The 27632-nt window shown below is 39.5% G+C and overlaps 2 protein-coding genes across 7 annotated transcripts in view; both read right to left on the reverse strand.

Annotated features, from left to right (window-relative positions):
* The window catches only part of ASAH1 (N-acylsphingosine amidohydrolase 1), a 49122-nt gene extending 35521 nt beyond the window's left edge, over positions 1-13601 (reverse strand). Inside the window, exon 1 of one of the 2 annotated variants that reach the window (XM_078069735.1) lies at positions 13579-13601. Coding sequence is in view for 1 of the 2 variants with exons in the window: in XM_036109227.2 (XP_035965120.1) it covers positions 12771-12935 (165 nt within the window). In the remaining variant the exon portion in view is untranslated. Of the gene's footprint in view, positions 1-12770; positions 13054-13578 lie in introns of those variants that run through there. The other variant, XM_036109227.2, reaches the window with a different exon arrangement.
* A 1325-nt stretch (positions 13602-14926) lies between these two features.
* FRG1 (FSHD region gene 1) overlaps positions 14927-27632 on the reverse strand; it is a 36805-nt gene continuing 24099 nt past the window's right edge. For 3 of the 5 annotated variants that reach the window (XM_078069736.1, XM_078069740.1, XM_078069739.1), the window contains 2 exons: positions 21423-21461; positions 14927-18373 (listed from right to left, as the gene is read on the reverse strand). In XM_078069736.1, coding sequence (XP_077925862.1) covers positions 18214-18373; positions 21423-21461 — 199 coding nt within the window. In that variant the 3' untranslated portion in view covers positions 14927-18213. Of the gene's footprint in view, positions 18374-21422; positions 21462-21836; positions 27597-27632 lie in introns of those variants that run through there. The other 2 variants (XM_078069738.1, XM_078069741.1) reach the window with 2 other exon arrangements.

Raw genomic sequence — 27632 nt, forward strand, 5'->3', positions numbered from 1 at the left:
ATTTTATGATTCCCTTTATGTAAAATGTCCAGAAAGGACAAATCCACAGAGACAGAAAGTATACAAGTGATTACTGAGGGCTGAGGGGTAGGTTTCAGGTTTAGGGCTAAGGGATAAGAGGTTTCTTTTGGGGATGATGAAAGTGTTCTAAAATTGACTGGAGAAATTGTCGCACAACTCTGTGAATATACTGAAGCCATTAAACTGTATAGTTTTAGGGGGTGAATTGTATAATGTATCAGTTATATCTCAAAACTGTTAAAAAAAAAAAAAAAAGAGATGCAGGAAAGATGGTCCAAGGAAGCTAAATTTTTATCCATCATTGCAGTATTAGAGTAGACAATGCCTAAAGTTGATTGAGACAAATTAAGCATAAACATATCAAAGTAATATTCATAAAAATAACCAGGAGTGAATAAAAACTTCTAGCCCCCAATATGGCATGAGCACCAATTAATTAAACAGACTGAGCTGCAAACAACTAGTATGATAGTAAACACAGGTTCTGCCTGAATATCACCCGAGTACAAATAGTTAAAAGTATTCACTTCTAGGGAAGGGTAATGGGGGTAGAAAGAATGAACCAGGAAACTTGATTTTCATCAGAAGCCTATCTATATCATTTGATTTTCTTTAACTATGTACACTTCGATACAAACTTTAAAACATTAAATTTAAAAATTGCATAATTTCATTTACGTGGAAGATTTTCAAGGAATGATTCTCTGATCTTATATTTAAGTGTCTGTAACTGTCATTATCTAAAATTATTTTAAAATAACAACATATAGAGCAAGGACAGGAAGATGGTGGCAGAGTGGGAGGCCCCTAGGCTCCCCTCATCCCATGAATGCAACTAGATAACTACCAAATCATCCTATATACCTCAGAAATTGACCTCAAAACTGGTAGAACAAACTCCACAACTAAAAGCAGAAAAGAGGCCACAGTGAAGAAGGTAGGAAGTGCAGAGATGTGATATGGGAGAGAAACAGATCATGACTGCTGCAGTGGGGAGGAAGGCAGGGTCGCAGAGAAGGGTAAGGGACAGACTAGCACATGGGGAGTACAACAGAAAATGAAACCCCCATAGCAATTGCCTTGGAAAGTGAGAGGGGTCAAATTTCATAATTTCTGGAAACTAGTGGGGCTTAAAGCCTGGAGTTTTAAAGATCAGAGGGGTTGGCTGGAATAGAGTCCAGAGAGCATTGTGTAGCTCTTGGAGAGAACGCAGGCAAACAATCCACAGAGTGTGTGGAAATAGCGATCTGAAGAGCACCTGGGGCCATGGTAAGGGGGTTATTTGTTCATCTCTAAGCACATCCCAGAGAGACAGCATTCACGAAGAGACCACTGCAGGAACAAAGGAACTGGCTGGCCATTTCCACGCCCATCAACATAAGCACAGGGCCACCTTCAGGAACCAGCCCTGTACCCACACTCATTACTTAACATGCTTAGACCAAGTGGAACACATTGCCCGCCCCCTCCAGTCACACTTGCCTCAGTCCCAGCACAGTGGTTCCTTTCCCCCAGAAGACTGGCTCAAACTCCTGCTCACACTGAGTATCCGGACATGGGAGTTTTGCAGAGCTTCTGTTCCAGCTGCAGTGGCAACAGTCTCATTTCACAAATAGACCAGAGCACACCTAGTTAAAATGCACTACAATTAGGGCAGGAACCAAACCATGCCCACAAGAAGCAAAGAGACCTCTGCAGACAAGTGGCCTGACAGATAAAGCGTCCAGGACACAACAGCAGAACACAAGCAACATACACTGGAGACACTCCCAGAAGCACCAGGCTCTGGAGGAACAAGGGACACCATATGGCAGGGCACTATAGGACCTCTTCTTCATAAGGCCATTTTCCTCAAGAACAGGAAATGCTGACTTTCCCAACAGACAGAAGCAGGCACAGAGACTTGGACAAAATGAGTAGACAGAGAAACTTAACCCAAATGAAAGAATAGGACAAGGCCACAGCCAGAGATCTAAGCTGAACACATATAAGTAACATGCTTGATAGAGAATTTAAAGTAATGATCATAAGGATACCCACTGAATTGAGAAAGGAGTGGAAGACTTGAATGAGACCCTTAACACACACATAAGGAATAACATAGCAGAGATAAAGGGTACAATAAGTGAAATGATAAACACATTGATGAAATGAACATCAGGAATGGAAGATGCAGAGGAATGAATTTAGTGATCTAGAAGACAGAGGAATGGAAAATAATCAAGATGAACAAAAGAGACAAAATATGCAATACGAGAAAAGATTTAGGGAACTCAGTGACTCCATCAAGTGTAATAATATTTATATTAAAGGACTTCCAAAAGAAGGAGAGAGAAAAAAGGGGATAGGAAATTTATTTGAAGAAATAATAGCTGAAAACTTTCCTAATCTGGGGAAGAACAGATATCCAGATCCAGAAGGCACAGATCCAGAAGGCACAGAGAACTCCCATCAAAATCAAGAAAAGCAGACCCATATCAGGACATATTGTAATTAAATTGGCAAAATATAGTGATAAAGAAAAAAATTTAAAAACATGAAGACAAAAGAAGGCAGTAACTTACAAGGGGAAACCCATAAGGCCAGCAGGAGATTTTTCAGCAGAAACTTTCCAAGCCAGAAGAAAGTGGCATGTTATACCTTCAAAGTGCTGAACGGGAAAAATCGGCAACCACGAATACTGTCTCCAGCAAGCCTATCATTCAGAATAGAAGGAGAGATAAAAAATTTCCCAAACAAAAACTAAACTGAAGGAGATTGTGACCATTAAACCAGCTCTGCAAGAAATATTAGAGGGGACTCTTAGAGTAGAAAGGAGAGACCAAAAGTGACAGTATAAAGGTAGGAAACATAAAAGCAATAAAAATGAATATTTCTGTAAAAAATCAGTCAAGGAACTCACAAAATAAAAGGATAAAAGATTTAACAACATATACCTAAAACTTGGGGAGGAGAGGAGTAATGAATGAATTCAAACTTAAAGGACCATCCATTTAATACAGACTGCCATATGCAAAGGAGGTTATATATAAACCTAATGGGAATTATATATTAAAAACCACTAATAAACATGCAAAGAATAAAGAGAATGGAATCCAAATATATCACTAAAGAAAATCAGCAAACCATGAAAGAGAGAAATAAAGAAAGGATCAGAGAAAAGCTTGAGAAACAAGCATAAAACAAATAATAAAATGATAATACTTATCTATCAATAATTACTTTGAATATAAATAGATTAAATACTTCAATCAAAAGACATAGGGTGATAGAACGAATAAAAAAAAATCAAGACTTCATCTATATACTGCCTACAAGAGACTCATTTTCGACATAAAGACACCTGCAGATTGAAAGTCAGGGAATAGACAAATATCTACCATGCAAACGGATGTCAAACGAAAGCCAGAGTAGCAATAGTCCTATCAGACAAACTAGAGTTTAAAACAAAGACTAACAAGAGACAAAGAAGGACACTATATAATTATGAAGGGGACAATCCAACAAGAAGATATAACAACTGTACATATTTATGTACCCAAATACATAAAACAGCTAATAACAAACACAAAGGAACTAATATAATAATACAATAATGGTAGGGAACTTTAACACACCGCTTACTTCAACGGACAGATCATCTAAACAGAAAATCAACAAGTAAACAGTACTTTGAATGACATGCTGGAACAGATAGATTTAACAGATATAGTCAGAACATTCCACCCTAAAACAGCAGAATACACATTTTCAAGTGCACATGGAACACTTTCCAGGACATATCACATATTAGCCCATTAAACAAGCCTCAACAAATTCAAGAAGACCATAGTCATATCATGCACCTTTTCTGACCACAATGCTATGAAATCAGTAGTCAATTACAAGAAAAATCTGCAAAGAGCACAAATACGCGAGGTTAAATATCATGCTACTAAAAAATGAATGGTCAACCATGAAATAAAAGAGAAAATAAAAAAGTACATGGAAACAAATGAAAATGAAAACAAAATGGTCCAAAACCTTTGGAATGCAGCAAAAGCAGTTCTAAGAGGGAAGTTTATAGTAATACAGACCTACCTCAAGAAGCAAGAAAAATCTCAAATAAATAATCTAACAACCTAACCTTACACCTGAAGGAGCCAGAAAAAGAACAACAAGCAAAACCCAAAACCAGCAGAAGGAAGGAAATAATAAAGATTACGGCATAAATAAATGATATAAAAACTAAAAACAAACAAAAACCCAACATATCAATGAAATCAGGAGCTGGTTCTTTGAAAAAAAAATCAATAAAATTGATAAACCTCTAACCAGACTTATCAAGAAAAAAAGAGAAAGAACTCAGATAAATAAAATCACAATGAGACAGGAGAAATAACAACACACCACAAAAATACAAACAATTATAGAAGAATATTGTGAAAAACTATATGCCAACAAATTGGATAACCTAGAAGAAATAGATACATTCCTAGAAACATATAAACTACCAAAACTGAAGCAGGAGGAAATATAAAATTTGAACAGACTGATGATAACCAGCAAAGAAACTGAGTCAGTAATCAAAAAACCAAACAAACAAAAATCTAGGATCAGATGGCTTCACAGGGAATTCTACCAAACATTTAAAGAAGCATTACTACCTATTCTTAAACTATTCTAAAAAGTAGAAGAGGAAGGAAAACTTCCAAATTCATTCTATGATGCCAGCATTACCCTGATATCAAAACCAGATAAACCACCACAAAAAAAGAGAACTCCAGGCCAATATTTGCAATGAATACAGATGCCAAAAATCTTCAACAAAATACTAGATCTAACAATTCATTAAAAAAAAATCACTCACCACGATCAAGTAGGATTTATTCCTGGGTTGCAGGGGTGATTCAATATTCACAAATCAATCAACACGACACATCACATCAATTAGAGAAAGGATAAGAACCATATGATCTTTTCAGCAGACACCAAAAAAAGCCTATGACAAAGTACAACATCCATTCACAATAAAAACCCTCAACAAAGTAGGTTCAGACGGAACATACCTTAGCATTATAAAGTCCATCTATGAAAAACCCACAACTAGCAGCATCCTTGAAGGGCAAAAACTCAAGAGTTTTCCCCCTAAGGTCAGGAATGAGACAAGGATTTCCACTCTCACCACATTTATTCAACATACTACTGGAAGTTCTAGCCATAAATGTCAGACAACAAAAGGTAAAATTAAAGGCAACCAAATTGGTAAGGAAAAAGAAAAACTTTCAGATGATATACTATATATAAGAAAACCAAAAGACTCCAGCAAAAAAACTGCTAGAACTGATCAACAAATTCAGTAAAGTTGCAGGATATAAAATCAATCTACAGAAATCTGTTGCATTTGTATACACTAATAATGAAGCAGCAGAAAGAGAAATTAGGAAAAAAAACCTCCCATTTATACTGCACCCAAAATAATAAGATACCTAGGAACACACCTAACCAAAAGGCCTGTACTCTGAAAACTATAAAACACTGATGAAAGAAATTGAAGATGACACACACAAAAAATGGAAAGACATTCCATTCTCATGGATTGGAAGAAGAAATACTTAAAAATGACTATATTGCCCGAAGCAATCTATACATTTAACGCAATCCCTATCAAAATACCAACAGCATTTTTCACAGATCTAGAACAAAGAGTCCTAAAATTTATATGGAACCACAAAAAACCTTGAATAGCCAAAGCAACCATGAAAAAGAAAAGCAGAGCTGGAGGCACTTCAAGTTATATTACAAAGCTGTAGTGATCAAAACGGTATGATACTGACACAAAAAAACACACATTGATCAATGGAAAAGAATAGAAAACCCAAAATTAAACACACAACTGTATAGTCAATTAATCTTTGTTAAAGCAGGAAAGAATATCCAATGGGGAAAAAAACACAATCTCTTCAACAAATGGTGTTGGGAAAACTGGACAGCAACATGCAAAAGAATGAAACTGGACCACTTTCTTATATCATACACAAAAATAAATTCAAGACAGATTAAAGACCTAAGTGTGAGACATGAAACTGTAAAAATCCTAGAAGAGAGCACAGGCAGTAACTTCTTTGACATTGGCTGAAGCAACTTTTTTCTACAAATGTCTCCTGAAGCAAGGGAAACAAAATCTTGACATTTGCAACCACATGGAGTTATTATGCTAAGTGAAATAAGTCAGAGAAAGACAAATACCCTATGATTTCACTCATATGTGGAATTTAAGAAACAAAAGAGCAAAGGGGGGGAAAAAGAGAGTCAAATCAAGAAACAGACTCTTTATAAAATTATAGAGAACAAACTGATGGTTATCAGAGGGGAGGGCGTGGATTAAGGAGTGCACTTGTGATGAGCACTGGGTGATGTATGCAAGTATTGAATCACTATACTGTACAGCTGAAATTAATATTACATTGTAAGTTAAGTAGCTGGAATTAAAAACAACAACAAGGGGTACCTGGATGGCTCACTCAGTTAAGCATCTGACTCTTGGTTTCAGCTGAGGTCATGGTCTCTGGGATGCGGGATGGAGCCCCACATTGGGTCGTGTTCAGCATGGGGTCTGCTTAAGATTCCCTTCTCTCCCTCTGCCCCTTCCCCACTCTTGTGAGCTCTCTCTCTCTCTCTCAAATAAATAAAATCTTTTTAAAAAATGACAACAACATATAACTGTGATGGAGGGCACAGTCCTTGTTTAGCAAAGTTAGAAATGGACACTAAAAAGTAGCACTCTACTTAAAGTCTTAAGTTGCAACTATGAATTTTCCATAGACATCGTTTAATAAGAGCAATTATTAACTTTAGAAATGCAACTTTTACTGCATTCTAACTTATCCACTATACAATTCTTCTAAATATCAGAACTTTTGGTTAGTTTAGAATGTGATTTAATTCATTAAAATCAAGTTATGTCCTTGTACTGAATTTCAAGTTATCAAGGAACTTTAGGCTCATGTTTAGGATGCAAGGCCCACCTCCATCACTGATTGAAGGTTACACAGCTGGTGAAAGAACCAGTCTCTGCTTCCTTCCCCTGCTCTCTCTCTCACATGGTTTCCCACAGAGATAGCACTAAAACCAATGTCTCAATTTAATTCCTAATAGGGAACAATCTGCATTTCCTTCAGGGCTTTTGATGATCACTAGAATCAACTCAGCAGGGAGTGCAATGCAATAATGCTCACCTGTCCCTAATAATTATATCTGCATGGCCTGGGTGCAAAAGCCAACATAAAAATCAAACAACAAGGCATATTTCTTATGAGACAATGTGAGAGACGTTAAAAGTGCTCTCTCAAGTCTTAGAAGAGAACTCAACCTGCCCTAGAAGGGAGAGCAGCCTCGCCATCATATATGTGGGAGTCGGAGGCCAATAACATTGTGCTCTGATAACCTGGCAATAAACATAAACACCATGTACAGGAGCGCCTGGGTGGCTCAGTCGTTAAGCGTCTGCCTTCGGCTCAGGTCATGATCCCAGGGTCCTGGAATCGAGCCCCACATCGGGCTCCCTGCTCAGCGGGAAGCCTGCTTCTCCCTCTCCCACTCTCCCTGCTTGTGTTCCCTCTTTCGCTCTCTTAAAATAAATAAATAAGTAAATCTTTAAAAAAAATAAACACCATGTACAGTCAGGACATCTACCTAGAATCTGGCTGAAAGAGGAAAGGGTAAATGTGACTGAATTTTTTTAAAGGTAGCAGTGTAAGACCAGGGTATTTCAGGTGCTCAGAAGGTATTAACACCAAAGTCATTTTATTTTTTTTATTTTTTATTTTTTTAAAGATTTTATTTATTTGACAGAGAGACAGCGAGAGGGAACACAAGCAGGGGGAGTGGGAGAGGGAGAAGCAGGCTCCCCGCGGAGCAGGGAGCCCAATGCGGGGCTTGATCCCAGGACCCCTGGATCATGACCCGAGCCGAAGGCAGATGCTTAACGACTGAGCCACCCAGGTGCCCCAACACCAAAGTCATTTTAAACGGAGACGTTAGATTTGGGGGTAGAGTGGAGATAGCTGCAGTCTCACCTTCAAGGGACTCTTCTACGAGGGAAGACAGCTTCAAAATCTATGTAGAGACTCGAAATGGAATTACAACAAGCTCATTTGTTATTTAAAGTTTCTTACTATCTCCAAATGTAACTATACACAATTTTAATAACAGACAACCTTATCAAGACAGGTAAAAATTTAAATAGATGATAAGTAAAGATTATAAATAGATGATAGGTAGAGGTTTATATAGTGGGCTTGGAGTATTGTGCAGCTCTGTCACAGAGGGGGAAAGCACAACCAACTTAGAATCTCTCTCTCTCACTTGCTCTCTAGCATTTCTGCTTCCTAGGACCAGAGGAAGTGGTGAAAATCTCTGTAAAATGTTTTGTAAACACTTTCTGGGTCAATAAATTCCCTAATTATTCTAGTGATTAATAGGAACTTGAACCTCTTAAGAAATTAAGCAGTCTTATTTCCTCTCCATTCATTAAGAAAAATTGCAGAGCTACTGGACACACTTTATTTAGGAAAATAACAGAAAGTGAAAATTCTTCTATTAGCAACTCAAATGCTCCATGCCTAAAAGAAATGACATAACTTATCCAACTCCTGGGAATATTTGTGTCCTGCAGAGTTAGTGAGAACTTCGATGAAATGTATGCTTCTAAGACTGTAAAAAAGTTCGGAAAGCCATTATGGCCTTGTCTTCTTCACATAGTCAGAAAAAGGTAATGAAAGGTAATCTGAAGTTATATAGCCCACACCAGTATTCATACCATCGGAAAAGAAGTCAAACAATTCTAGCAAGGTAATTTTAGTTCTTTAATTCACCAACAATTATTTTCTAAATAAGATTTGTTTCTTAAAATGATCTCTGTGTACAACAGAGCAAACACAGACCTATTGAGTAAGGCATGTTTCTTGCATATATAACAAACTCGAATGGGCAAGCAAAGTTTGTTTTCTGACCTTTGACGGGATGGTACTCTATTAAACTAGGAATATTTAGGTGAAAGGAATGGGAATAAACCTTCCATGAGGGCTGGGACCTTTGTATCTATCACTAACTCGTTAGCAGCATCTGGAACATAATGTAGCACACAGTAGGCCTGCAGTATCTGTCGACTAAGTGAACAGATTATATCTCTGTGTTCCTTCCTTTGGAGTACCAGGGGAAAGCAGATGCAGTACAATAATACTGGCCAGACCAGAAGGGGTGTATGTGATTTTTGGAAACTTTGTAAAAATCATTGCTAAAAGCTGATCTAGGAGCTATAATGTCAACGATATTATTACTGATATGAGAACCTGATGCATAAAAATAAGTTTGATTCAGCAATTAATTACTGAGCCATTATGTTTCATTTCCACACATTTTTCAGAATCTGCTCAGATTTATTACTGACAACAGTCATCTCTCCCACTCTGCTTCTTCTCCTTCTCATCACTCCCCAGCCTACAGCAACTTATTTTCTGCTCCCAACACTGCTCAGGCCAAGGTGACCAATGACCTCCAACTACCAAGTATAACAGACACGTGACATCACAAAGGCATCCAACACAGGGAGAACCTGTCCCACTTTGCTTCTGCAAGGCTCACTCTCACACTCTGGCTGTGGCTTTAAACTTTGCCATGTCTTCTCTACCTGACACACACACCTGCAGGTACCCTAACCCTTGCCTCATCCTCTTCTTCCCTTTCTAGGTCATCTATCTGCTCAATGTTCACTTGCTCCAGTGGCTTCAAGTAGTCTGCCTGTGACTCCCATCTCCCTCTTCTGAGCTCCAGTCCCAAACGCCTCCTGGATATCCTGGTGCCCCTGAAATTCAACATCCCCAGAATAAAAACAATCCTCATTCTTCCACCCTGCAACTTTTCCCTTCTTGTGTTCCCTGGCAGTGATGCCGCCATTGGGCCAACTGCGGCACTCACCCAATCCTTCCTCCTGCTCCTTCTACCTCCTACTTTTCTCTAGAACCATCCACTTCTCTCCCTTTCCACTGCACCACCCTCCTGTCCATCACCCTGCACCCTGTTTTCTCCCCCAGGCTAGTCTCCTCATATCCACCCTTGCTCTCTTCCAATCCAGACTGATCTTTTTCAAGTGAAAAGCCTTAACAAGGTCCACAGAGCCCTGGATGACACTGTCTTCATCTCCCTCTTCAGATATTTCTTGTGCCACCCCCGCCAGCACCATCTCTTAGTAGGTCTTTTAATAAAATCAGTAACTAAGCATGACTCAGGAAGCCCTTAAAATATGCTATATTCTGAAAAGCCTCAAACACAAAACCCACACATTCCAAATCAAATGATTTTTGTTTGTAATTTAAAGCCAGTCCTCACTGTTCACATTTATCAAAAGTAGTTTTGAAATATCTTTTGTTACTATGTGGATACGCACAGTTTATCATATGATTCAAAGTGAAAAACTGCTTATTCTTGTCAGAGAATGGGGTCATTATACTTCCGGGAGGTTCCAAAGGTCCTTTTCAGCCAGCTTTTTCCAGATGAGTAAAATATTAAGAAAAGCCCAGCACAAGAGAATCCAAATTTTTATTCTCCCATGTGGGGAGGTTAAAAAACAAACAAAACCCCACGTACATAAAAGAACACTTTAACAACAAAAAATGAAAAGCCATCAAATCAGAATAACAACATTCTAAATTAATAATTTTGGTTTTATGCCTTCATTTTTCTCTCTCATTAAAGACTTGTGAACACAGCTTCCCAAACTGACATGAGTGGCTAGACTAGATTTTGACAACCACTAAGCTAGATAATAACTATTGGGGCGCCTGGGTGGCTCAGTTGTTAAGCGTTTGCCTTCGGCTCAGGTCATGATCCCAGGGTCCTGGGATCGAGCCCCACATCGGGCTCTGCGGGAAGCCTGCTTCTCCCTTTCCCACTCCCCCTGCTTGTGTTCCCTCTCTCGCTGTGTCTCTCTCTGTTAAATAAATAAATAAAATCTTAAAAAAAAAAACTATTATCTTGTTATTCTAAAGATAGCTTTTTAAAAACTCGTACTTGAAAAAATATTGAGAAATTAAAAAAAAAAGCATCCTGACATCTGAAACTGCTCGGAGGTTCACAATTAGACCCCAATATTATTACAAACTGGTATGACACTCACATCCAGGCCACTTCTGTTCCCATGTTGGATATAATCAATTTCACAGAATACCTACCTCAATTAAGGTTACTCTGAGACATGATAAAATGAAACAAAGCAAGGCTACTTCATGACTCTGTTTAAGCACAAGAACAAGGGTATTGTGCAACCCACAAAATACCAAACATCCCCTTCTCTTGCTAAATAAATGTTTCTTCTTTACCCAATCATAGAATTGCCCCACCTTCTGAAAGTATCCAGTGTAGAGCAAACCCCCTCTTTCTTGGACCTACCCCCAAACACACAACCAAAGTCCAAATCATGAAAAAAGTTTTGCCAAATGCCTTTATTGAGAGGCCCCACAATTGCCCATGGTGTACATCCTTTCTCACTGCAAAGAGTAATAAACTCAATTTGTCCAACTACAGGTGTGTTTTCTGGTGGCCTCTGGCTGAAGGGCACTTATGGTATCAAAGTGTTAAATTCTTTTAAAATTCTCATAATCGCAACCACTTTACAGCATATTAATTCCCTACACACACTAAAGTAAACTAATTTTATTTCTTCTTATACCCTTCTAATCCTTGTCTACATGTACATACTGTGTATTTTTCTGTTACTGAAATCACTGTACATACTATTTTATTCTGCTTTTATTTGCTTAATATCCCATCAGTTTTAATGAATGAATGAATATCCCACCATGATTTTATTCTTAGACCATTTCTCCTTAGAAAAATAAAAAAGTAAGAGAATGCATATCTTGTTCCCACTATCAATACCCTACCTAAGCTATTCAAGACCACCTTCATCTAATTTGCACCCAGATTCCTATTTATCTGATCTGTTGGCAAAGAAAAATGGAGTCTTACTGCTTTTAAAGAAGAGAAGTACGAAAGAGCACCAGACTAGGTGTCAGAGGCCTGAGTTTCGGCATGCTTCAGTAAACAGTAGTATAACCTCTGGCTAGACATCTTCCTACCGAATCTACTTCCTTCTCTGGCTGGTCACTCACTGTCTCTTGCAGTTACCAAGTCTGGGTTCCTGTGACTTCCTTTTGGGGAAAGAGCCACGGGACAGGCGTTCGCATGACTCGGGGTTTAAGGCCACAGCAGCCACACCGGGGCCTGTCTGGGCTGCTCCCACTGCCCTGACTGGGGACGCCTCGGCCTTTCCCAGGGACCTCAGGAGTCTAGGCTGCACCTTCTCCTTCAGCACCTCGTCACCTGGCGGAGAATGCCAAAGTCATCAAGCAGTCCGTCGCTTAACTGAATTATGTACACTAGTCGACTGGAACTTTTTCTCTTAGCAGTTCTGGATGCGCGAGCCTGGAACTGGTAGAACAAGCGCAATCACTCAAATTGGGGGTGTGCAAATCACAACCAGCATTGTAGAGAGATTAGGATTTCCCTGAAAGGCTTTCTTGTCCCAGCTTGTACGGAATCAAGCCGGGACAGGGTTCAGCAGTCCGCTCTGCACCCACACCCCCGCACAGTATACCACAGACCCCCGGAAAGATGCTGCCCGGCACCCGCTGTTCCTCGCGCCCCACCCGCACCTGCGCCACCTCTGCGCTGCACGCCCCTCTCTGCGCCGTCCCCTAGAGCTCACTCACCGGCGGCGCCTGCTGCGCCAACGCACAGGTAACAGCCACGGTTAGGACTAAGGTTACGCGACTCCGGCCCAGCATGGTCCCACCCGCAAGGCCGCTCCGAAGAACGTGGGCAAACGCGGCGAGAAACACCACCTGGGCCTGGAGCAGGCCGCGCCCCGCCGCCATGTGACCCGCGGCACGGGACCGCACCAAGCGAGACGCGGGGGGCGGCGCAGGAGAGACGGGGTAGGAAGGCTAGGACGGGGCTTTCGGTGTTGCGACAAGTATGGCAGGAAGAGGAAGCCTTCCAGGAAGGAGTGGGGAACCCCCAGGATAGAAGTCGGCGCTCGCGTTAGGACTGTGATATTGGTAGGGCCTCCCCTCTCCCCGTGGACAGTGGTTGGGCCGAGCCTGAGCCCCGCCCCGGTGGGTGGGGCTCAAGAACTTTTCCCGGGGTCGTGCCCCGTGGACGTCCGCGCGCACCCCAGAACCTCCTCCGCTGGCGGCCGCGGGCAACATGGGGGCAGGAGGTCCCGCTCCACTCTGGGCCTGGTGCCACCTGTGCAACGTCCCCAAACGGCCCAGGGCGAGGTGTGCACTCAGGCCACCCCGTGTCAAATGTCCACGAAACAGACCCAGCTCACAAGAGTCTCAAAACACGGCGGCATAGCACGCGACCCCGATCCATCTTTGTCCTCTGAGGAGAGCAAGCCTGAAGTGAGTGAGCTTGTTCGTCCAGACCGTGGAGTCACTGGAGGGGCTCAGGTGTTAGGGGCAGGGAGGGGGTTGGCGGGAATCTAATCCCCAGGGACATTGAGCCCCGAATTACTCATTTAGGCTTTCACCGCAGAGCTGACAAGTCACAGAATTTGGGTTTCAGTTCCTTGGACTTAGATACAGGTGGAATGACCAGGTAGAACTGCAAACTTTCCTTCACTGATGTATTCAGCCATGGAGCAGCTGTGTGTTTTCATCTAACCCATGAACCTTTAGGTTGGCAGAACTGAGCTAAACCTGGAGGAGGGTATGTATTCAGTGTTGTTTAGCTTGCACCTGAAAGACAAATAGATTTAATTGCTTGCCATTCATGCCTTCCATGGACAGGATCGTCCTGTTGGATGTTACTTAAAAGTCCAACAGGAAACCCCTCCGTCCAGATTGTAGTTTCTGGTTGACTCTCTAGGACATCCGAACCAGCAGTTTTAATGCTTAATGACACTTAGCATACTATCACCAAAATCTTCATTTATTTTTTTTCTTGTGTGTTTGAAATTATAATTTTACCCATTTCTATTACTTCCTTATAAAAATCAATCTTTTTGCTGCAGATCGGGAAATGAAAATTTTATTGGGGGGGTTAGGTAACAATCTTCTTGTCAACCTTAAGATAGCCAGTTAATTTGCCAGCAAAATAAGTTTGTTTAGAATAGCAGAGTAATTGCAATTTGGGACATTCAAACTGTGCCAAACCATAGGTAAGTTGGGAGAACAAAAAAAGAGGGGCTTGTTTTTATAGAGAAAGGAGGAAGTTGGAAGCTGTTTGGATCTGGAGTCCACTGGAGGAGAGCAGGAGTTCCCTTGTGGTGCCTTCTTATTGGCTGAGTTGTTGCTGGGACAGTAGGAAATCTTCCTTTCTATTACTGGGGTAGTAAAGGAAGCTACTTCCTATTGTGGAAGGTACAGGTAAAGCTTTTCCCTATTGGAGTCCGTAAAAGGTGGTAAGTGGTAGTGTGTGAGAAGTCCCTCTTCAGGGCTTCCTAACGCCATTTTAAATGGGATTTTCTTTGCTCATTTTCACCCTCTCTTTGAGGAAATTTGACTTTGAAACATCTCACATGATTAAAGTGATTCCTGATTCAACAGGAAGCAAGCAGACCACAGAAATGTTCATTAATTCAAGAAATACTTACTGTCAGCCTACAATGTACCATGCATTTCTTCACTGACTGGGGTTAAGCAGGCAACAAAAAAGAAAGTCCTTCTCTCATGAGGCTTACATTCTAGATGAGAAATGGACAATAAACACAATACATAAGAAAATTTATATAGAATGTTACAAGGTGAGAAATGTTGTAGAAAAAAAAGCAGTGTAAGGGAGATCAAGAGTGGGGAGAGTCACAATGTTAAATAAGATGGACAGGATTGGCATTACTGAGAAAGTGAAGTCTGAGCAGAGATTTGAAGGAGGTGAGGGAGTTCTCCTGGAGGATGTCTAAGGAAGTGTTCCAGGCAGAGGGAGTAGTTGGGACAAAGGTTTAAAAAAAGAGAATGCCTGGCATGTTTGCCTATAGCAAGGAAGTCAGTGTAGATAGAGAAGAAGTAAGAGAGGGAAAAGAAAGATGAAGTCCCAGTGGAAAGGTGAGTAAGGCAGATTACATAGGCCATTACCAGCCATTTTAAAGGGCTTCATTCTTTGAATATATTGAATTATCTTGGACCTTAAAATCAGTGTGCAGATGTAGAGGATTCCCATCTTTTAGTATATAAATAGCTATTTGGTTTGAAGATCATTCACTTTAAATACTACTGAGGGCACTTTAAACATGTCACCAAACATATTTTTTTTCCCTATAAGAGGATGTCTGTTGGTGATTAAGTGGTCTAGCAAAATCATTCTTTATGCAAAAAAAAATGATGTCATTTGGCATAATATTCTTAGGCACAATTTTCACATAATTTTGCATTCAACTTTCAAAGGCATTTTATATACTGTTGATTGTTTTCAAATTAAAAAATTTAAATCTACTTTTCCAAAATATACCATTTTATGCATTTTTTTCTTACACATATATAATTTTTCCTACTCCATTCTTAAGTATTAGAAATGTACAGAAAGTCAAGGTGAAGCATGTGATCATAGGAAACTTTGCCATGCTTTGTGGCATACCGGCATATTCACAGAAAATAACATTTAAATGTACAAATAACCATGTTGGTGGGAAGGGTGATTCAAATACTATCTTCACAACAAGCATCAAGTTTAAGACTTGGATAACCTGTTTAGTGTGCAAGACTCAGCACCAGTAATCAAATTGTTTATCAGAATAGCTGAAGTTCTTGGCAAGCTGTGGACCTTTTTAAATCTTCTAGGTTTCTGAGGTGGAGTCTTGATTTAAAATCATTGCAATCTAACCACCCCACCCTAAATGAACTCTACTGCACATAACACCGCATTACTCAGAACAGGTATGGCTTGCTTTAATAAAACTAAATATTCAAAAATTCAAGAAATATAATGTTTCAGTTCAAAAAATAAACCTTTTACTGGAAGCATTTACCAGTGAGTTGTTTAATTTTAAAAAGGGCTTACTTTAAAACATAATCTGAGATTCCAAACTTAGACTATTGTCCATCTTTTCAAGTAGGACTCTAGAGAATAAAAGATATGAAAAATGGGAAATCAGAGGTCATGCAAAATTGTTACACAATACTTTTCCTCCAGTAACTTTATCACACTATAAAGGATTTTACTTGCTTTATGTTTTACTCGTATATAGAAAAACATGTTAAATCATTACATTCAGCTCAAGGCATTCTGTTACACAACTACAAACTTAGTGCTCACATTGAATATAATTGTCCTTTCTTAATGTCAAAATAAGATAATTATCTTAATTATCTTTCCCTTTGCACTTATCTCTGTTTCTTTGTGAAATATTTTTGATGTCTTACTGAATCTCTGACACCTCAGGCATGTTAGTTTGAAGAGCCACTTTAAAAAAATCCTTTTGTCCTACTTCCACTTTCTTTGGTAAGACATGATTCTGACCTGAAAATTACTTAATTGAGCTCAAATCCAATAATCTCTAATTTTTTTGTTATTTCATATTCTTATATAGTTCCCTTTTACCTAAGCCCTTATAATACCTATTTAATGTTCCTGCCAGTTGTTTCTCAAAAGTTTGTGATAAATTCATGTATTCTCACAATCCATTTGAGCACTTATGCTAGGTGCTGGGTAACTAGTGAACAAATGGCCATGCCTTCCCAGGGCTTTCAGTATCGTGGAGAAAAATGATGACGGAAGGGAAAATGTAAATCAGATGGGTGTCCTGAAAGCTTTCAGTACGTTTAGATTATTATTCCATACTCTCACCTCTGGTTTAATATTGTAGATGTTTCACCAACCTCAGTTCCACTCGTCCAGTATGCAGCAGCCACATGATTTGGATGAGCCATATCCGTATCCTTATCTCTGGACGTGGGCCCAGGTTGGCCTAACCTTAAGGTTGCCCTATCCTTCTTGCCACAGTGCTTGGCTCCAACCTTAATCATTTAGACTCCTGAATCCAACAGGCCATTTTTTGAAGTTCAAGGTTTTGCTCTATGATTGAAGCAGTTGTCCTTATCTTCTAACAGGAAAATGTGAGCCAGTGGTCCTCACTGCTACTGGCATTCATGCTGTGGACTGGAAGGGACCTGCCTAGGACGAATAGATACTGTGGACAGCACAGAGGAGAGAGGGAAAGAAACTGGGTCATTATGACATTGTTAAGCTGCTAGATCAACGGTGGAGCCTGCCCAACAGCTGGACTCTTCATTAATGTGAGCCACTACTCGTCTTTATTATTTAAGCTAGTTCAAGATGGTTTGCTTGCAAGTTGTGTCTAATACCATATTAAAACAGGTATCGCTACCTTCTCAAGAGCACAGGATTTACTGTAAAGCTATAACGCTTAAGTTTCAAGGCCTTCACTTGCTCAGGCCTCTTCCAAACTTTCTACCTAATTTCACACTTGCAATTTTATATTCTTTTCCTTAAAGAGGACTATCCAAATTATGGAAGCTTCAGGCTTCACAAAACCTGCATCTACCATCAGATGTTCTAGGGAGAAAACACCCACCTTTCTCTTTAATTCCTTCAATCCACAAGTTCCTAGGAAAGGAGTGCGTTACCTAATTGGTAAATAGCTGGAAGGGTCACTGCACACATGTGGCCTGGCCTCTCTCAGTGAGATCTGCTTGCTCACAGTGATAAGCTCACTGCAGCAAGCCCTGGGTGACAAGAGTGAAAGGGGAAGTAGTTGCTGCCTTTGACCACATCTTCCAAACCTGGCACTTGTCCAACAAAGTTTAAAAACACTGTGTTCTCATGATGGCTATGAAGACTCTGAAGAAAGCATCACGAAGGACTGGCTCTGGGAGATGTGGAGAGAAGGCAGTCAAGGACTGGAGCCTTTTGTAAGTACTTGCGCCTGCTACTCCCAGCCCAGCCTCACCCTCCCCTGTTCACTCCCCCCATGTTAGAAACTGGCTGTGCCCCTGGGAAGCAGTTGGCATCTGTCAAGGGACTGACTGCATGAATACATTCCAGAGGAGAAAGACTCGGGATCCCATACGGGCCTCAGGTCTAAGTGTTTTCTCTATTCCAGTTTACTCAGCAGTAAAGCTGATATTGATCCCCATCTAATGCCTGTTTGTATTTCTCAATTGTTTTCACCTCGAAAGGTGAGGAGACTGCTTATCACCCCGAAATGACAACAGAAGTCAGCAGTAGCAATTCTAGTAATAATCTATGTATAAAAAGTACTACATGACCAACTGAAACTACCAAGTAAATCCTAAGTGCTATGAAAGAAACACATGTGGTAAAATACAAATTCCTGATCTCAGGGAGTCTCCAACTGAAAAAGAAAAGAGTACTAACATAAATATATATCAACTTATGAAGCCAATCACAATTCAGACATATTTTATATATGTTCAGTTATTAGATTGAACCATATGAAATCGCCAATTTTGTAGGTTAAAAAGTAATCAAACATCAACACTTTCACATGGCCAACCTATTATTACCAACATCCAACATATTCACAATTATCTGACTTGAACTGGAAGCTGGTGCCATCACACTGCAGATTATCTGGCTCCTGGTTCTCCTCACCCCTTGGAGATTTTTCACACCTGGCTCACTGTCACTTTTTCTAATGTGATTCTCAATATTCTTTTTTTTTTTTTTTTTTTTAAGATTTTATTTATTTATTTGAGAGAGAGAGAATGAGAGACAGAGAGCATGAGAGGGAGGGTCAGAGGGAGAAGCAGACTCCCTGCCGAGCAGGGAGCCCGATGCGGGACTCGATCCCGGGACTCCAGGATCATGACCTGAGCCGAAGGCAGTCGCTCAACCAACTGAGCCACCCAGGCGCCCCATGATTCTCAATATTCTTGGTGATTGCAATATCCACAAAAAACAATCCTCTTCGTACTCTGGTTTCTTGACTTCTTCTCTTGCAATGTTCTTGGCCTCTATTTTACCTCAAATACCCAATTCCACATTTGTATCTTAGACATTGGAAATTTTACTTCATTTTGCTTATAAATACCACTGTCTTTTGATTCTTCCTCACTGGCACATCTTGAATATTCTCTGTTGGTTTCTTCTCATCAACTGATTTCTATATGTGGGGTGGCTCAGGCCCAGTCTTCAGATGTCTTTTCTTCTTTTCCTATGCTCACTCCTATGTGCTCTCATCCAATATCATGATATTAATGCCTTCTCTAGTTTGATGACTCTCAAATTCATGTCACCAGCTCAGACCTGTCCCCTGAACTCAGACTCATACCTATTTGTCTTCTCAACATCATCTACTTGGGATATGTAATAGGCATCTTAAGCTTATCATGCCTAAAAATGAACTATTTTCTCTTTCCCAATCCACATGGTCCCTCTCTCACTAAATGGCAATTTCATTTTCTAGTTTGCTTAGACCAAAGATCTTATAGTTAATTACCTTTGACTTTTCTCTTTCTTACCATATACCCAGTACACCAGCAAATCCTTTTGGCTCTACCTTCAAAATATATGGAGAATCTGATCATTTCTTACCAGTTCCACTTCTGCCTTGGTCCAGGTTGCTCTCATCTGGATTATTGTAATAGCCTTGTAACTGGTATCCCTGCTTTTCCCCATCATCAAATCTCCACATAAATCAGATCATGTAACTCCTCTCCTCAAAATCCTCCAATGACTTCCTACCTCACTCAGAATGAAAGCCAGTGTTCTTACCATGGCTTACAAGGCCACTTAGGATCTGGCTAACCTGCCACTTCTCTGATCTCATATCCTTCCAGCTTTGCCTTTTTTCATGATGCTCTAGCCACATTCATCTTCTTTACAGACTTCAAACATGTCAATTAGGCTTCACTTGAAAAACAGTACTAACTGCTCCCTCTGTGTAGAATGTTTTTTCCCAGAGAGAAATGAGGTTCATGCAAATGCTCAGACGGTCCTTTATTAGGGAGCCTTCCTACAGCATCATATGTAAGACTCTACAGGTATTCCTTATCCTCCTTTTTCCCCACTTAACCTGACTCCAAACATCATCCCCACCTGCTGTTATACCTGTTTTCTTTTTGTTTAGCATCTGTCTCCTAAGGGCAGGGATTTTCTTTTGTTTAACTGCTTAGTCTCAGCACCTAGAACAGTGTCTAACACATCATAGCACTCAATAACAAATATTTGTTGAATAAATTAAAGGAACTGCATTAACATCATATGCCAAGTGGTGTCTAAAATAACTGCACTCACCAAAGGAATCACCAAATTACAAATGGATTTTTTCCAGAAGTTTTTAAGTTGGGTGTTTGGAAATCAATATGCATTTTCCATACAAATATGAAGGAAGTGCTGTTATTATTCCCATCTATGGTTGAGAAATCTGAGACTTAGGGTAAGTATGCTTAGGTTTTCTGATTTCAGTACACCTAACCACTACACTAAATTCCCAGGCCAGATTGCAAAACCATATGTAAGTCCATCATTCTGATATATTCTATAAAAAAGAACTGTAATGGAAGACACCTATCTTACACACAAACAGCTGTATCTAGAGCCTGGATTGACCTCCTAGCTCTCTAGATTGTTCATTCAGTTACCCCTATTCCTTGATGGTCTTTGCTTTCATCAGCCTGTCTGCTTTCTTCCCATCCATCAGCCTCACTGCTTTCTTGCCATCCTCCCCTCCCCAGCTTTGATTCCATGTTCCATCATTTTACTACTCACTTGCCAATATATGAGATGATTTTTGCTTTTTGTTCTTTTATTACCTGTCCTGTAAAACCCCAACCCTGGAGGAATACGACTATCTTCTGTACACACACACCTACGCTGCTGAGTTCTGCTCAACTGATTAATTATCATTATAAAAATCTTCTTAGTCCTTAATACTATGTAGCAAATCTATGATTCTCATGCACTTTATCTGTCCCTTAACACTCTTTCAAAATCCTCTTCCCAAAACTTTGATCATCTACTATTTCTTGCATTACTCTTAGATTACCTTATCTTCTTCTTCATGGAGAAAATTTCAGAAAGGAACGACCTCAGTTCTCTGCCACCAAATCTACGTACAGATCTGTACCTATCCCTAACCTTTCTACTTCTGCCACAATGGAGAGTCTGTCCCTCCTATTTAAGTCCAATCTCCTCACTTGTCTTATAGGTTCTCACTTCTACTTCCTTTTCAGGATACCATCCTATAAATTATGCCTTTTCTCTTGCATTTCTAACCTCTTCTTCTCTCTTGACTTCTTGACATTAGCATTTAAAAGTACTCAGATCTCCTCTATGTTAAGAATAAAGTCTCCCTTAAATCCCGTTGCTAATCTCATTCTCCTCCATTCATTGCCAAAGTCCTCAAAAGAGTACTACACTGGAAATTCCCAGATACTGACCTATGCACTAGTATCACATCATCAGGAGTTCCCATGCATCTGTGGTAAAATAAGAAACAATAAGTTAATGCTACCCACGTTTACCCATTTAGCAAGTTCGAGATATATATGTTGAAGTTACCAATTGTCTTCTGAGGACTGTCTCACATTTTCCAAATGTGTAAAATTTTAGATTTATCTTTTAAAAACACTTCATTTGTGCTTCAACTTTCTATCTTCCTTAGCTGTGTGCTAATTTCTATAATATATATTCCAAGAGGGAGTAGTTTCTGCATTTTTGATGTTTTTCTCTATATGGTATATATTTCTTTTATGGTGAGTATATTGGAAGATGGTAAAGAAATTAGCAGTCTTTCATAAACTCTGAAGGAGGCAATTCTATATAGGTAAGAGGCATTACTCACTAAGTATCAGTTAACTCTATAAGTTATCTTTTTTTTTTTTTTTTTAGGGTTTCTAAATGATTCACTGCATTTTGCAGAATATATGGTCTTTGTTCCCTTTTTTTATGTTTGGACTCTAACTTTATGGCTAAGTAGGAATCCAGTTTTTGCATGTACCAAATGTCTGAAAGAATATCAGTTCTCTTATGTAAAGTGTTATTCACATATCCTTAAGTTTTTATTTTATGATTATGCCATTCAATTCTGAGTTTTATCTGCTCAATTTATTAAATATTTAGAGCTATATGCTATGGTAGATTTTCCAGTTTCTCTACATAGTTCTCAATTTTTGCTTATATATTTTGATGTTATTAGATGTGTACAGTTTAGAATTTTTATCTTCAAAGTGAAATGACTTTTTATCATTATATAGTAACCTGATTTATATAGTAACTTCTTTTGAATTTGTAATTCACATAGCTGTAATTTTTTTTTTGTTAAAATACCTTTTCTCCATTCATTGATTTTTCTGAATTCTTATGTGTCTTTAAACAATTTTTGCTTGGTGCTTAAAAATACGATTGAGGGGGCACGTGGGTGGCTTAGTCAGTTAAGCGCCTGGCTCTTGGTTTCAGTTCAGGTCATGATCTCATGGGTTATGAGGTTGGGTCCCTGCATCGGGCTCGGCACTCAGCAAGGAGTTGGCTTGAAGATTCTCTCCCTCTGCCCCTCCCCCACTCACATGTGCATATGCACACACTCTCTCTCAAATAAATAAATCTTTAATAAGATGAAATAAAATAAAAAATGTGATGGAAAAATTTTGGAGTGCTTGGCAAATTTACATTTTGATGACTAATATTTTTACATTAATTTCTGATATTATATGCTTTCCACCTATTTTTCTTTTCCTTTTTAAATTTCTTTTCCTTTTTTTTCTTAAAAGATTTTATCTATTTGTTAGAGAGAGAGAGAGCGTGAGCACAAGCAGGGGGAGAAGCAGGCTCCCTGCTGAGCAAGGAGCCCAATGCGGGGCTTGATTCCAGGACCCTGAGAGCATGACCTGAGCCAAAGGCAGATGCTTAACCAACTGAGCTACCCAGGCATCCCTTTCTTTTCCTTTTTAAATTTCTTTTGGATTATTTTTTCCCCTCTTTTTGTTGGAGAATATATGGTCTTTGTCTCTTCTTTCACTAGTTACCCTAAGTATTTTATTTTTTTTTTAAAGATTTTATTTATTTGACAGAGAGAGAGAGAGCGAGAGCAGGAACACAAGCAGGGGGAGTAGGAGAGGGAGAAGCAGGCTTCCCGCAGAGCAGGGAGCCCCATGCAGGGCTCAATCCCAGGACCCTAGGATCATGACCTGAGCCAAAGGCAGACGCTTAACAACTGAGCCACCCAGGTGCCCAGTACCCTAAGTATTTTAATTTGCCTACTTAACAAAGTTAACATTTTTTTTCCTCTCCTCTTGAACAAATCTAAGATCTTATAATAGTTTGTCACTGTCAACAGCATGCTATTTTTGCCTAATACTTAGTTTTAACATCCCTTTTACAAATTAAGTATTTTTTTTAATACAGTTTTGCTTAGTTTACCCATTATTATCTTTGATATCTTTGCTTGACATTTCTTTTCACATCTCTGACCTTCCTTCTGGGATAATTTTCCTTCTGCCTAGACTTTTTCTGTTGTAATTTCTTTTAATAATGATCTATTGGTGATAAATCCTCTCAATTTTTATCTCTAAAATATCTTTATTTTGCTTTAGTTTTTTTTTTTTTTTTGCCTTACTATTGGAAGAAACTTTCTAGGTTGACAATTATTTGTCTCAGCTCATGGAAGATACTCTTCTGCTGTCTTTTGGCTTCCTATGTGCTGGTAAGAAGCCAGCAGTCTGCTGAATTGACATATGTTTGGGTGATTACTCTTTTATTTTCTAGCTGTTTTTAAGATGAAACGTTTTTCTATGTAGTTCTGCAGTTTCACCATGATGTGTTGAAGTGTCTATCTTTATTATGCTTGGGATTCACTGGGATTCCAAGATCTGAGGTCTCAAAAATTCTCAGTCATTACCTTTATTACCTCTTTTCCATTCTGTTACCTTCTTTTTATACTTCAATTGGACATATATTAGACATTTCCATCATGTTCTGTGTCTCTCTTGACCTTTATTTCATCATGTAGTCCATCTCCTTGTCTCTGTAAACTGTACTTGGGGCCACTTATTCAGTTATATTCTAGTTTATTAATTCTCTCTGGCTTTGACGTTTAATGCACCTGCTGAATTTTTAATTGTTTTTTATTTTTTGAAGTTATTTTTTTTCTTTCATATCTGCTTGGTCTTTTTTTTTTTTAAGATTTTATTTATTCATGAGAGACAGAGAGAGAGAGGCAGAGGCAGAGGGAGAAGCAGGCTCCCCTCAGAGGAGGGAGCCCGATGTGGGAGTCGATCCCAGGACCCTGGGATCACAACCTGAGCTGAAGGCAGACACTTAACCGACTGAGCCACTCAGGCACCCTGCTTGGTCTTTTTATTATGTTGTAGTTCCTGCCTATATTCTGGAGTTTTATTTAAGTATAGTTTATATTCTACGTTTGGTATTTTTAAATTTTTCTACTTGTTTCTCATTGTTCTAATGGTATTGTGTTTCTCTGTGTATTTTTAATTTCGACTGTGAGCTTATTTTCTTTGAAAAATTTTTTTTGGTAGGATTTATTTTAAGGTCAGAAAAACAGAACCAACTGAGACCATTTCAAATTGAATTATCTCCTTGAATTTTTTTCTTTTAAAATAAGAGGTAGTGTGACTTTTGAGTCACAAACCCATCTGAAGCCAGCTTATGGTTACATCTCAAGGGAAGATTCTTTTTCCTTCCACTCTACTTAGTGCCAAAGAAAAGAAAACATTTCTTTGTACCCCTGTTTGTGCAATAAGATTTATTTCTCTTTCACTGTTATCCTTGAAGGTATAGCCCTTTCTAGTCACTCATGGGTGAATACAGTCTCCTACATCCCATTTCTTGGGCTCCTGTCGAAGCCAGACCTCAAAGTCTCTGGGATTTGGCAAAAACTTTTAGGTGAGAGTGAGCTTGGTACTCATTGGCCTCGGACGTTCTTGCTTTCCCTTTGTTTGGTATCTATAGATTCCTTTCTTTTATGTGGATGAGTGATATTTCAAAAGATATTTGCAAATATTTTATCCAGTGTATCAGTTGTTCTATTAAGGAGCACCATTCACAGTATCTAAGCTGTCACACTACTGAAAGTAGAAGCCCTGGTTTTGTAAAATCAAGGTCAAACTCCCCCACTTCCCTTGGGTTTAAAATGAGTGAGGTGAAAAATCCCAGGAAAAAGAGAGAAAAGAACAAAGAAAGAAGTCAGTGCATTTAGTACTTGTTAGTTTGTGACTCTGTGTAGTTAAATGGTTGGTATATCAGCACCATTCCCCTCAACTCCTGGGTAGAAGTTGCAACAATGGGGGTGGGAGGAGAAGAAAGAACAGTGAATGTGTTCTTAGACATGTAAGATGACTTTTCATCTTTCATTTCTTATTTACACCACATAGCAAATTGATCAGTTATTTTCTAATATTAAAGAGAAAACTTTGGATCCTGTTTACTGTTGGAACTGGGCAAGATGTGGAATTTTATTTTTTATTTAAAGATTTTCTTTATTTGACAGAGAGACACAGTGAGAGAGGGAATACAAGCAGGGGGAGTGGGAGAGGGAGAAGCAGGCATCCCACCGAGTGGGGAGCCCGATGCAGGGTTTGATCCCAGGACCCCAGGACCCCAGGACTATGACCTGAGCCGAAGGCAGACGCTTAACGACTCAGCCACCCAGGTGCCCCAAGATGTGGAATTTCTTAGAGCTAATGTATTTGTTATATAGGAAATTGAATTGGGAAATGATACTTTATGTTCTATGAATGCAGTAACTAGTAAATAATATAATGTATTAAAAAGAATACTTTATTAGATTTAGAAATAAAACTACAAGAAAATTAAATCTATTAACAGAGAGGGCTTGGAACTGAGAGAGTATATTTCAAAACATTTTAATGTTTTATTTATTCATGAGAGTGAGAGAGAGAGAGAGAGAGAGAGAGAGAGAGAGGCAGAGGGAGAAGCAGGCTTCCCGCCTAGCAGGGAACCCCATGCGGGACTCGATCCCAGAGCCCTGGGATCATGACCTGAGCCGAAGGCAGACGCTTAACCATCTGAGCCACCCAGGCGCCCCTATTTCAAAACATTTTAAATGAAAAGTGCACTGGGTAAAGGGATGCTCTTGGAGGGTCATTCAGAGATCGACACCAGGATTTCCAATCTCGGAAGACACTGGAGCAAAAAGCACGTTTAACCCAGCTGGTCTGGGTGGAGTAATTTAAGATGGAGTAAAAGATCAGCTGAGCTGAGAGGACAAAATTTTTTAAGGCAGATGAAAGGAAGGTCACAATAGTGTGAATGCTGGAGTCAATGAAACCAAGATGGGAGACTCCATAAAGACAGGACTACGAGCCAGATTTCAGGTGGGTCAGGACACTGATGAAGAGCAGTGCAGAACTGCAGTGGTAATGGGTATGGATGGTATGTGCTTCAAAGCCTGAGCTGATGGGTGGGGTTAATGAGAAGTTTCTAAACTGGTACTTGGGACCATGGTATATAATTCTCCCACTCTGCATGCACTGGAATGAGAACTGAATTCAGTGTGGAAAAAGATCAGAAGCATTCTGTTAAATGCTTAAATCTTTGTCCATTTTCCTATACTATGGAAAGGGCACACTGGTGTGGAATGAGGTTAGAGTAGTAAAAGGAACACAAAAAAACAAAGTTGGTAGTCACAGGTGGAGAGGTAGAAGCAGCAGTGATGGGATATGTAGGAGGCCTTCTAGAGAGGATTTTTGGACTAAAAATGAAGAACAAGGGAACATGCAGGAAGGTTCTATTTCTGTAGACAGATAGGGAAATTCTTTTTCTACACAACAATAGAAAATTGAAAAACATTCCTGCTGCTGTGCAAGCTGATCTAAATTAGGATTTAGGGTTGAGGTGCTGTGTAGAACAGCCTAGGTTGGTCTGAAGTCCACTGGTCTTTCCTAAATAAGCACCACACTTGAGAAAGTCATTTTATATACACAGGTAATATCAAGCTGAATGAATGCTGGTGGGCTGCTAAACTATTATCTTAATTTTAAGTTCTCCTGAACCTGGGTATATCCCTGGGGTTTTTCTGCTACCAGTTAAAAAACAAAACAAACATGGGGCGCCTGGGTGGCTCAGTCGTTAAACATCTGCCTTCAGCTCAGGTCATGATCCCAGGGTCCTGGGATCAAGCCCTCCACCGGGCTCCCTGCTTGGCGGGAAGCCTGCTTTTCCCTCTCCCACTCCCCCTGCTCGTGTTTCCTCTCTTGCTGTCTCTCTTTCTCTGTCAAATAAATAAAATCTTAAAAAAAATAAAAATAAAAAACAAAACAAACAAAAAAACTCTTGGTGGAATATATTTGGCAGCAGAATAAAAAAATAGGTATTAATACTTAACACAAGCATAAAGAATAATAAAGAAAAAGAATAAATAAGACATCAGAAGCTTAAAAGCATTGCCTATTTTTCTCCCTGGGTGATTGACTAGCTGTACAACTTAATTTTGTCAGGTGGTAGTTAGGGAACTAATAGAAGTCATGACTTGATTCCTTACCTTGGCATCCACTTATATTTAGGTTTTCACCTTTTTAAAGGAATAATGAGGTGTGCCTTGTTTTCTTTGTTCTCCTCCTTACAGTTCCGCTTAGTTTCTAAGGACCAGAATTAGGAAATTGCATGATGGAAAA

The sequence above is a fragment of the Halichoerus grypus genome, chromosome 3 (assembly GCF_964656455.1).
Source record: "Halichoerus grypus chromosome 3, mHalGry1.hap1.1, whole genome shotgun sequence".
Taxonomy (NCBI): domain Eukaryota; kingdom Metazoa; phylum Chordata; class Mammalia; order Carnivora; family Phocidae; genus Halichoerus; species Halichoerus grypus.